This window comes from Chanodichthys erythropterus, chromosome 12, assembly GCF_024489055.1.
Source record: "Chanodichthys erythropterus isolate Z2021 chromosome 12, ASM2448905v1, whole genome shotgun sequence".
Lineage (NCBI taxonomy): Eukaryota > Metazoa > Chordata > Actinopteri > Cypriniformes > Xenocyprididae > Chanodichthys > Chanodichthys erythropterus.
The window spans coordinates 39,945,355-39,958,766 of record NC_090232.1 but is presented as its reverse complement, the minus strand read 5'-3'; the positions used below and the strand labels follow the sequence as shown (position 1 = coordinate 39,958,766).

Below are 13,412 nucleotides of genomic sequence, written 5' to 3'. Positions count from 1 at the left end.
AATCTGTATAATAACTATTCCTTTTTTAAAAGACATGTTTAGTCATGCTAATGGTTTGATGCGACAGGGCATAGTTATCTCTCCAAGATGAGAGTCTCTGTCTGAGCCTGAAAGTATGGCATCTACTGCAGATCTTGTATGGATTGCATTCAGCATAACCAATTTAATGCATTTTGCAATTGGTGAGGTGTAGAATTTTGTCCTGTAGGTACCCTGCATCGTGGCGTTTTTATTATTATTGTTGTTAATTCGAAGTGTACATTGGAGTTGGTTATAGTTCATCTGTTAAGTTTGTTATCTTGAATTTGGAGCACAGCTCCAGACACAAAAACCTGATTGATGCTCATCAGATCCATTTGCAATTCGCTCATCGATCCAAAGGATGCTGTGGAGAATGTGAATTTGTCCTGAGACGTGCGAGAACATCAAATTAAACTTGAATTTAAATTCTTTGGTAAATCTTATGGGTCGCTTAGGGGGTCAGATAGATATATTATATAAAAAAAAATATATTATTTACTAATATTATTAACTAATATTTCTCGTTCCATTAACCACCACAGTTTTCTAAGTTCGTCAGAACACTAAATAGATGCTATAGCGTTCGTATCGAAGCATAGCAACATCGATAAAACATATAAGTAGGCTTATTGTAATTATTTATGACGTTATATCCCATTTGACAAGTATACCACTAAAATGTTTTAAGATGTTTGACAATTCGGTGCCGAGACTGCGAGGAAATTGTAGACAGAAATGAAAGAAGTCATTCAATTCGCACACTGCTAGCCTGTTAGTAGCCTAAGCTAATAACTTCCACATTCAGACAAACGTCATACTTGTCTCCCGGGTTATTAGTATGCGAATTACCCGTGATAAAATTTACTCAAGCTCTGAGTGAAATTCGTTTGGTGTTCATCTGAAAGTTCCGTCACTGACAAGCAATGCGACGGACAAAATCACTCAAATTGCGTCCGTATTATATTTTATTGCAGAATGCATTGTTGGAGAATGTCTGGGTGAATCTGAATGATGTGTCACTGGAAAGAATCGTGTCTTTATGGTCTTGCTCTCCTCTGTAATCCCCCGAGCTCCTCCCCTCAGCGCGTGGAGAGCTTCATTTGATCAAATCCTTCAAGTTGGAGCGCTTCGCTGAATCACACTTTTCCACAACATCTCAACTGTGGCTGCTTCACCGCGCTGCAACTTGTATGAGGACTTGTTTCCATCAATAACTGACGCTAAAGAGAGGAAAAGGACATTGTATCCTGTTGTTATCAGCGATGGAGAGAGGGATCAGATATTGCCGGGTTAATGTCAGTGCTTTCTGCACCCTGCTTTTGGTTTTGTTCGCTTCGGTTCCGGTGACTAAAACAGTGATAACTTGCAGGTCATGTCACCTGCTGGATAAGTGGAGCGGTCGGGAATTGTTGGTGAGGATGGACAGTAGTGTCGACTCTGGTAAAGTTAGTGGAAAAAATGGAGACGGGTCAACGGCGCTGTTTAATTCGGCTGGTGCTGAAACTGCTCAGCCCGACTACGGCGCAACCGACAACGGCGAACACGCTCACTCTGTGCGTAAACGGAATACAAACAGCCTTCTCTCAGAGAAAATGCCACCCGATGATAAATGGAAGTCGGTGCGCAGTAATGGCAAAGTTTATAATCTAAAACGGGCAGGTTCACATGGTTCAAGTTCAGCCCCTGGAGATCCCCATCACCGAGTGCGTAGAAGCACCAAGGGACCCGGCTCGTCCCCAGGTGCGCGCTCGCCGCAGGCTTTTGGCAACAGCACCGCGCGGGCTGCGCGCAGAGTCCCCCGCTCTGAGCTGAGGTGGAACAGGGAAGAGAGGAGAACGGCCACATCACGACAGGAGGAGCTGAAACTTACCAGCTCTACCTTTGCACTGACAGGAGATTCCGCTCACAACCAAGCTATGGTGCACTGGTCCGGCCAAAACAGCAGCGTAAGTGGAAATAAAAGCCATGCGGTTAATTTGTTAAAGCTGTGAAAACACTGTTGAGATTTCACTATATCCCTACATTTAAATGAGTGTTTCCGAAAGTGCGTGTGTGTAAAGGCTGTGTGAGGGATTTGGGGAGCAGAGACGAACAGATGTCCATTGTTGATGTGCAGGAGATTGCTTCATATGCGTTTCACGCCAGTTTTTTATTTGTTAAACTGACTTGGTCTTTGATTAACACTGGTAAAATGAAGGACACTTTCCTGTGCAACACGTTTCCCACTTATGATTGTTTGTGATTTTGGCTCACCAGCTACTCATGCTTTGAATGTTAAGCATCAACTTTGGTATCCTTGCTGTGAATAAAGTAAAAACCAGCTTAAAATAATCTCTAATCTTGGTCAGGCTAGTGTGCTGGCTGGTTTTAAAGGGATTTTTGGCACTTTTAAGGTGGTTAGGCTAGTGGACTAGCTTGCCGACTGTCTAAGTCAGCTAAACACCAGCTTGGCCAGGCTATGAGACCATCTCAAACCAGCTAAGACAGCACATCAGCTTATGTTGGCTGGATTTTTTTTTTTTTTTTTTTTTTTTTTTTTTAAGCAGGGATATTTTTAGGTGCATGGGTCTTGTCTCCTTGTTTTTTACCTGAAACATTTTAGCAGAGATATTGTGGGAATAACTGAATGAAATCCACTTCATACAGATCCACAATGAGCAGTAATCACATTTTAGACACATTGCACTCTGATCTCTGGTATATTGGTGGTGATTTAAATCCATTTAAATGATTATCAGATAAGTTAACTCATGTATTTTACTCTTTGAATAGCCCAATGAAACATTATTAATAACCCCAAATATAAAAATGCAAACATGTTACAGTTTTAGGCATTTGTGCAGAACAAAGGAATAATAATGCACATTTAAACACTTTTTAGTTTAATTTAAAATCTGCAGATTTTATAATGAGACTCAGTCAGTTACTTTAGGCTTCTTCACAAATTAGGCCTTTTGTTTTCCATCAGGCTGTTTACATGTTTGCATGTCTTATGAGCATGCTATATGAGGCAGAGCTATCATGAAATAACATTTAAAGGGTCTGTTATTAATAATTAGATAATAATTAATTACACTTTATTTTAGGGTGACATATTTACAGTGTACTAACTCAAATAAGTACAGATAAATATTAATTAACAACATGTACTTACTATAGAGTTACGATTAGGGTTTGGTTTTTAAGGTAGTTACTTGTAATTATGCGTAATTTATTACTACAGTAATTACATATAGTAGCATGCAACTACGTCACCTTAAAATAAAGTGTTACCATAATTATTATTAATAATGCACTGATAACTTTTAGACCCTTCAACACTAAATTTTGATCACAAATGTCAGATTTAGACTTTCTTTCTTTCTGTATTGTGATAATTTACTAATGACTGCTTTGCACTGAGCCATAATTAGCGTTTTCCACAATTCTCCTGTGCAGTATATCAGATCAGAGCAAGTGCATTTCCGATATAATTCCTCATCTCCATTATATTTTCCCTCCCTCGCTTGTCAGAGCAGATGTTTTCTTGCCTTCAGGTAAATTCTGAGGGCATTTTCTAATTTAAACACTGTACTCACTAACACGACACATTCGTCAGTGAGATGACAGTCAACCACTGGAAACTTTCAGGACAGATATGGGGAGAGAGTAACCTCAGGGGAATGAACTTCAGTATGTCCCACAAGCAGAACTCAATCATTTTGGCTCAGAGTTGCTACTATTATCATATCCCTTAATTGAATTTTCCTAGTGTTGTGCTGTATGAATAGCATATTCAGTAGGTTCAATATATATGGTCTTTTTCGTTCTCAGTAGGTATACAGGGAAACTTAACAATGGGCAAAGTAGAAAAGATGACTTTCATTAAGTATTCAGTGTCATTGCAGTATAAGGAATAATTGAGTAGGCCGGGAGTTTCTTTCCTTAGGTACTTTATGAATAAAGTAACAGCTGTAGTTTATAATGATTTTTATTGTGCAAATGGAAATGAGGACTAATGTTGGCTGGATCTGTGTTTGCTGTATTTAACAGATTTTTGAAGAAGATATTGCTAGGTTTTGGCCAGTGTTGGGGGTAATACATTACAAGTAACACAAGTCATGTAATCAGATTACCTTTTTTAAGTAACAAGTAAGGTAATGCATTACTTTTAAATTATCCAAGTTACTTTTTTCAAATAAGTAACACACTTTGTTTTTCCATTTATTGACTGACACCTCCATGTTGAGAGAAATTGGGAGTAAGTGCAGAGGTGTTGTGTGTGCTGTGTAAACATGATGATTATTGTAGATCTAGACCAAATGTGAGGAGACATTTACTTATTTCACTTGCACAAAAACAGATTCAGTATTTCTCAAAATTAATAAATGATTGGATGACTTATATTTTGTGTGTTTTTGGTTGTGAGGGAAAGATAACCTTGCTTCCCAAAGAACCCAGCATTAGTGGAGCTGAGAGTTTTGTGCTCACACATTACATTGATGCGCTCTCTATATTTTTTATTAAAATAACCATAGAAACTGATAGTTGCATTCACTTTTTCATTGGTTAAAATTAATGGAGAATATCTCTATATCTATGTTTTCCGTGGCTGCTCGAGCCCTCAGGATCGGCACTTATGGTTTTATAAACAAGGCCCAGTTTGACGCTGGATTTACAGATCGTATGAAACTGAAAGATGGAGGTAATGATCTCAGTCATGAGTCAGAACCGCAAGTGGTGAGTAAAACTTCAAATGTCTGTTTTGTTGGCAATAGGTGCCTGAGTGCATATAATGTAAACAACACGAACGTAGTGAATTCATAAATTCATTTTTCATTATTCAATATACGCTATATTCATTATAGTGATTCAAAAGTTATCCAGGGATAATGCGATGGTATATTGTGTGTGTTTAAATACATTTGTTTAGCTGACCATTAGGGGTGTGACGAGACAGGTAGCACACGAGAAGAGACGATACTCGAGATTGAGTTCACTAGACGAGTCAAGATTTTTACACACTATTTTTAAGAAATCCTCAATGGCAAAATACATGACTAGAAAAATATTCTGCAGGTGTATTTGAAATGTTTTAACTAATCATCTTGTAATCAATGTCATTTCAGTTCTACTTTCTGAGTATGAATTATCATATGCAGTAAAAGACAATACTCTAGCACTGTAAAAGGTTTTGCCACCAACTCAACTGACTGATTTCTCTTCTGTATGATTTCAGTCTCTTCAGACCTTACTGTACATGATTTATGAGCTTCAACTTTTGACCTCCTAACTGAACTCATTTCCACAAACTAATTATAGAAATAAAAACAGTATAAAAAAAAATGGTAACACTTTACAATAAAGTCTCATTTATTAACATTAATGTATTAACCAACATCAACTAACAATGAGCCATATATTTGCTACAGTATTTATTAATCTTTGTTTATGTTAGTTAATAAAAATAGTCATTCATTGTTAGTTCATGATAGTTCACAGTGCATTAACTAATTTTAACAAATGAAACCTTATTGTTTGTGCTTAAGATTAAGAGAGAACTGTTATTCATTTTTATAGTAACACTTTACATTAAGTGCAACCAAAATCGCACTCTCTCAATATCCAAAGTGCAAATAAGACCAATTTTTTTCTTTAATACAGAGCTAAGAGATGGTTACAACTACACTGCCCAGCCTAAAATAGCTTTCATATTGAGAGATATTTGCTCCATTCATCAGGGAGCCGCTTTCAAAATGCAAATTTGAATGCGCGCTCGCTTTACTTTCACTTTTGCGATCATGCGTAACTCTGTAAATATGGAGCAGCGGCCTAACCATACCGTTATCCAACTTAATTAAATGTTTTTTATTTAAATACAAAGCAAAAGAAAGTGGAGGCATAATGTAAACGTAGCGGTGGCATATTCTTTCCTAATCATCCTAACACTCTGTCATGGCAACATCACGAGTCTAATTTTCGCCTTGACAAGAAATCTCGTCACATTTTGTCTCGCGAGATCTCATGACACGAGATCTCGTCACACCTCTACCGACTATTGATAGCTAGCAGATGATTGCTACGCAAAACTGCGCATGATCTTCACTCTTTAGCTTCGCTCGCACGGCACGCCTCCATGCGCTCGGCTGTTTTCGGAAAGACTCGGTACAGCATATGTATCTTTTATAAATATGATAAAACAAAACACTTTTTGGAGATATGAAGGATGCTCTACTACTCCATAGGTACTCGAGATTGGCAGAAACTGTGCATGATGCCCCCCCCTTTAATGTTGGTTATAATAGGTTAGGCTAAAAAGCATTACTGTGCATGCCCCCTTCTGGGTTGGAGTGTGGATCGCCTGTGAACCGTGGCGGTTCAGGATGAATACATGTACCGTTACACCCCTAGTTTATATGCATTTTGATGTGAAGTGCATACAACTTATTGTGTAAGGCTTGATTTTCCTGCTATGACAAAAGCTGAAATCAAACACCCTGCAATAAATCAATAAAACTCACTAATCTAGACAGAAGATCTCAATGAAATTTCTGAATTGGCTGTAAATAGCATAATACATTTTTACTTGACAAATAAAATGTTCTTTTTGATACATCTGGTCTGGTATTACCGCAAATCTGTGTTCAGGATAGATCATACGGAAGTCTCAATGAATGGAGCTTGGGGCACATTATTTGAGACCTTTTGATTTCTGACTATCACTGCCTAAGAAAGTTGCAGTTTTTGTGAATATACAAAAATGATGCTTTTTGTTATGAGCAAGCAGAGCACACCCAACTTAAAGGTAAAATATTTACCCTGCATCCTCTGTCTAAGAACAGAACTGTCGGTGTAAGTTCTCTGTGCGATACCGGCTCCCTAATGAACGAATAATTGAAAATTTGCAACCTGGTCTCATAGTAGAGACATACCCGTGGGAACGTTTTTTGCAAGACACAAAATTACGTATCGGCGTGTACGTCTCGCTGTAGTTTCCGACAGAAACGAACGCTAGAGGCCGGTAAAACATCAATAGGCACTTTTGCTCGTTTCCACACACTGTTTCGATGACGGCCGGGGTCGGATTATGGATGAATAAAGACTCGTTTTCGCGTCACCTCGCGCAATATGATGTTACGTCTTCAAAACGCTTCTTACCAGAGTGACTGATTTGTAAACGAACGTACTTTGGACTTTGTGTCACTTAACCGGCTCTATACGTTTCGCTTTTTTTGGCCATGACCAAGCTTGCTCGGTAGCTCAGCCGATACGGAGTTGGACTTACGAGGAGTCGATTCCCCCTCCCTGTCGATTCCCCCTCCCCCTCCCTGCAAATGTCAAATCAAGAACCGCGGTGAATTCGTCTAAAAAGCAACATCATAAAAATGTACCACATTCACCCTAATATCTCCGGCAAAAAAAAGAACACGCTTTTAGCGCCGCTCAGTGGACATTTCAGAGCGAAACTGCAGTGATACTCATTGGTACGTATTTCGCGACTCGCAAAAACGTGCCCACAGGTACGTTTTCGTCATCAGACCAGGTTGCAAATTTGGGATAACCAGAATAATCAAGTATATAAATTAATAGAAAGACAATCTAAATGTAATAATCATTTGAAATTGGATTTAGATTAAGTGTGAAGTTCTTGTCAGCAAGAAGAAGCAGAGAATCAACTTTTTATTTTTTTTTGTGACCAATTAGTAAGAAGTTAGATGCAAAAAGTTCCAGAGAACCCTGTAAAATATGCAACTAGCACCAGTTATCATATGTGACACAGTCTCACACTAATGCCATTAACTCACTGAAATCTATTTCTGGTCTCCTTTAGCGCAACATTTGTAAGGGGAAAGAGCAATATATCTGATCTTATAACACTATGTTACCAACTGTCTAAAATGCAATTAATTGGATGGTTAAAAACATACTCTGCAGTCAATACTGTCTCTTTGATTCAAGCCTGTATAGCAAGATGGTTTGCTAGATGTGGAAAGCATCATGATAAGTTTCAAGTTCTTGTTTTTTTTTTTTTTTTTTTTTTTTTTTATCATACCCCCATGTCATATCGTATAACTATTGGTGATTCTTTTTATTTGTACAGGGCTTCCAATATAGCTTTACAAAGAATAGCAAACCCGCTTGACTAATACTTTATTTCCAACCTTAGTGATATTGAGGTTGTATTACTTTTTATTGAGTAATAAACCCCATACGCTTTATTCTTTCAAAGACTCATATACTTATGTCAACAATAATGCCATGACTAATGTATTCCACCACTAAAACATCTTGGTATTCAGTGTCCTTTCTTGACCCCTAACACATATAATGCACAAACTTGTTAAAACTTTGAAACATTAGACTCAAAAGATATTTTATATTTCAAAGTGAGAGTCAGAAAAATAACAAAAACAATAAAAGCAAAAACATATCCTGTGCAAGGGTTTGTGGGTGGACAGCTGAAGGGCAACCATTTTTATTTTTCTGATATGAATGGTAGCTCTGCCATGAAGTATTTGGCAAGCAATGTAAATGAAGACAAATAGCATTGAAAATGCCTTTGCTAGACAAAAATGAACAGCCACCACAAATATTTTACCCTTCAAGATAATTTCGCCTGTTGAAACAAATAACTCTCCAGTGTAACCGCATTCCAAACATTCAATACCAGGCCATTTTTTTAAGCTCTTGAAAAATGAATAGCAGCCTACTGGAAATGGCAAACTCATAGCAGTATGGCGCATTGACTTATTGCTAGCATTACAAACCAGTTCAAGCTATAATTCAGTTTAAGTCAACATGAAAACCGAACTGAGCATATTTGCTTTCTTTATATATGTTCCTGGTCAAAATGTAATTGATTAATTGGTTAATAAAATTCCAAAGGAAAGGTCTCATTGGCAATGTAAAACAAGTTACGAATTCTATTTTTGCGTTGACTACAACTGTATCATAAATACACAATCATTTTTAAAGGGGTCATGACTTAAGAAATCAAATTTGCTTTGATATTTTGACATATAAGAGGACATATAACTTTATTAATATAAGTAAACCTCAAGGAACATATTTAAAAAAAAATAAAAAATCCATGTCATGCCTTTAAAGTGATTATCTGGACAACCAAATGGTCATTGAAAGCTCACACAAATACTCCTACTTAAAAGAGTAGTTTACCCAAAAATTAAATACATATGTTGTTCCAAAACTGTATGATTTCTTTTTTTCTGAGGAACACAAAAAAGGTTTGGACAGACACGAGAGGGAGTAAATGAAGACAGATTTTCCATTTTTATGTGGGAGTATTTCAGTGAGTTTCACTATAAATGAGCATTTGGTTGTTCCAGATATACTTTAAAAAATGATTGTGTGTTTATAATATTGTACATTTTATGGTTAACACAAAAATGGCATCTGCAACACATTTTACCTTTGCAATGAGACATTTTCTTTGGAATTACATCCACAGATGAATCATTCACACTATGACCAGGAACGTGTACTGTATAAAGAAAATAAACACACTCTTAAAAGTAAAAGTTTTATAACCTTAAAGGGTTCTGTCAGGCACGTCATATATAGAATCTTATGGATTTGATTTTAATTTATTTATTTTTAAATAATTTTTAATGTTAACTAAATGTTATCTAACTGATTAGCTCATAAACATACTTTATCAGTTAAACATGAAAGTATCATGCAGTCATTTAAGGCATTTATCCTTTTTGACACAAAAAGTTCTTTAAAATTGAGTCAAGAACCTTTGAACTCTTTTTTTTTTTTTATCTAAGAGTGATATGATCAGTTATGTTTTCATATTGACTTTAACTGAATTTTTATTATGAATGTTTATTTCTGATTAAAGATTTTTATAACCGTCTTACCTAGCCCATTCGGCCTCGTTCGGCCCTACCTGAGTTCTGTCTTTCTTTTTCTCTCTCAAATTCACTAATTAATATATGAATAATGGCAGCTTCAGCGGGGGTTTACTAACAAGCATGACCGTTCGAGCAAGAAATTTTAGAATGCAAGAGTAATGTGAAGATAATGGGATAAAATTAGTCCGCAATTTTATTTTCCCCTAAGTGTCACAGTGATGTTTATTGTTCTCAAACATGTCATAAAAGAAAGACAATGGCACAAAATAGGCCTCCAGTAGTCTTCATGTTTGATCTTAAGTGCCAGTTCAGAAAACTATTCTCATTATTACATATATAATATAATTTTTTATTTCTAAGTACATCTTTCATGTTTTCCTTCGTGCAACAAAAAAAAAAAAAAAAAAAAAAAAATATATATATATATATATATATATATATATATATATATATATAATAATAATAATAATAATTTGGCAATCAATGTAATAATTTACATTGATTGCCAAATTATTATTATTATTATATATATATATATATATATATATATATATATATATATATATATATATATATATATATATATATATATATATACCTGCAAACATGCTCACTGACTGTGATTAAGCATTATAAGATTTTTATTGCCACAAATGCTTAATATTATTTCTGTGAAAACTTTTGCATTATGACTTAAATGAATCACTGATTTTTGAATTTAATCATTTAAATCATCAGTTCAGAAGAATTGATTTGCTGAAACTTACCAACATAAGGAAATGTTAGCAGTGCTAATCAAGAATACAGACCTTTTTTGCTTAATATGATTTCTAATAAAGTTTTAATTCCCTTTAGTGATTAGGGCATGGTTATACAGTAAGTGTTTTGAGAGTGTAGTTATGGTAGTTACTCTGTAATCTTTCTTCACTTCCTTGATTACTATAATTAAACGGACTGAATCTTTTCTGCTGTTTCTCCATCATAGCAGATAGCCACTTATAAGTTCAGGACTTGCTGGTTGGCATTTCAACTCAAAGTGTAATGTGAATATGAATGCATTAATAGTAGTATAAATCACTGCTAGTGCGAAGGTCAAAAGTACATTTCTTTCCCAGGATGCTGTGCTATAACAAATGCAGTGCTCTTTTTGACTGCTCTGTTAGCTGGGCAGTGCCTAATGGTCATCTTAAAGTAACGCTGAATCTTGATGCTCGCTATGTATCCAGAAATTCACTTTGTGAAATGATAAGACATATTCAGTGAACTGGGAACAGGCTAAATGACTAATGTATCAGATTTTTTATAGGCAAAATGTGGTTTCTTACAGGGGACACTTAGTGGCTCAGAAAGACGAAAGCCTCTTTTAAGTCATTAAAATCTCAGGATGTTATTTGGCTCACCAGTAAAGTGAGTGCCATTGCAATAGACCAATTAGAACTAGCATTAAAAATGAATCTGTTTGATAGCTATGCGTCTTGCTATTTTTCTTCTAACAGAGTGAAAAAAATAAAATAAATAAAAATCTCCAGGTCACATTTCACCTTAAATTAAAAAAAAATAAAAATAAATAAATTGGCTAAATAGGTCAAAGAAAGATACAATTTTAAGACAATTAATTAAAATAGTTTACAATTAGTAGAATTACAACATTTTTTTATTCTAATTAGATTCTCATTACTCTAGCAATTAAATGCAATTTAATTAAATGAAATTAAATATTACCATGATAAATTATGTTATTAAAAGGTTTTGTTAGATTATTTCATAATATCACATTTCATAATATCACACTCCGTTTAATATATAGTTCTCAATGACATTTTGGAAAGAGTGTTTGTTTTTTGATGAAAAACAAGTCTTGTGGACTTGTCTATTCCCTAACGTAAATGTGACTTTATTTCTTGTCCAGCTCCATATGTTGTTCCACAGTATAGTCAAACTGCAATATATTTTCAATATATTAGATTCAGTTTTAGTTCAACACAAGTGTATTAGTCAGGCTCAAGGTAGCATAACCTGTTATGTAGTCATGATTATACCTTGCTGTATGACTCAGAAAGACCAAGACGCGCACACACACACACACACACACACACACACACACACACACACACACACACACGCGCACACACACACACACACACACACACACACAGGTTTGTTTTTGTGAATTGTGGGGACATTCCATAGGCGTAATGGTTTTTATATTGTACAAACCGTATTTTCTATCACCCTACACCAACCCTACCCCTAAACATACCCGTCACAGGAAACTGTGCACACTTTTACTTTCTCAAAAAAAAGTAATTCTGTATGATTTATAAGCCTTTTGAAAAATGGGGACATAAGTCACCCCCTGCTTGTAATACCTATATATGTCATACCCATGTCATTATACAAATTTGTATATTTGATATGTCACAAAAGCGCACGTACACACACAATTTTGTGTTTACAAAATTTCAGAATGAGTGGCACTTTTACGTGGGAGTAAGTTCATTTGCATCTAATAAGGATCAGCAATTAATGACAACGTAACGGTCATTGCTGCATTTCATGATAAATAATACAGCAAGCCAAATGTAAGTGTTAAAAAGTGATCTTCTCAAAATGTTCATTAACTGAATAACTCTGAGTGGAGAGAGAATGACACAGCGAGAGAAACACGTCTAACAGAATGAGAGATAAACAAGAGTGACATATCACTGTGTGGAGAGAACACACATAAGTCTTTTTCTCCCAGCATGCATTTCATTTTTTTTGACAGGGGTGAGTGCTAGCAGTATTTAAAACTAGTCAGGGGTTTCCGTATCCCAGAATGCAGCAGGAAAGTCATTGGCAGCCTGCTCTGTGTATATCTGTGGCACAAATTGAATTTCAAGCAATCTGTAGCCCTCAGGAACAGAAGTGAAAATGCCAAAGAAAACATTTTTTTTTTTTTTTTTTTTTTTTTCAGTAGAAGCGAATCATGCTGAAAGATGAGATGAATGATTGTGATAATTGTGCGAGTTAGCCGTCGCATGCTGGAAAATGCCATGGCTAAACTTCACAGATCTACTGAGATTACAACATCTGAATAAAGCCATTATTGCTATTGCCTCGCATTCTGCCAGCGATTATTACCTCTCTTCTCCTCTCAAGAGCAAAGCAATTTGGTGATATTGACATCTGTGTTATGATTTACTTCAGACTAAATGGTAGTTAAGGGATTAATCCACATAAATGTCTGGTAATAAACCAGCTAATATGAAAAAATGTTATATAGAATAATTCTTGAGTGTAGAAAGCTTCGACTGAAATGCTCAAGAGTGACACGGGGCAATAGACTCCCTTAAAATTATATTTAATGCTTACTTTATGAGAAATTGAAGAGTAGATCATTTTCTGAAGAACATGTAGGCTAAGTTGTGTTTGCAGTTGCTAAAGAGTTCTGAGTGGTTTTTCCATGCAGTTGGGCCCACCTGTGTTTCTGTGATATTCTGGTAATTCAGTGTGGTCTCATTGTTAATACGTAGGCATTAAAGGATTAGTTCA

At 35.7% G+C, this 13,412-nt stretch overlaps 1 protein-coding gene across 1 annotated transcript in view; it reads left to right on the top strand.

The window, feature by feature from the left end:
- The first annotated feature begins 1,283 nt into the window (after positions 1-1,283).
- The window catches only part of sorcs1 (sortilin-related VPS10 domain containing receptor 1), a 246,243-nt gene continuing 234,114 nt past the window's right edge, over positions 1,284-13,412 (top strand). Inside the window, exon 1 of the mRNA XM_067402693.1 lies at positions 1,284-1,967. Within this exon, the coding sequence (XP_067258794.1) occupies positions 1,284-1,967 (684 nt within the window). The remainder of the gene's footprint in view (positions 1,968-13,412) is intronic.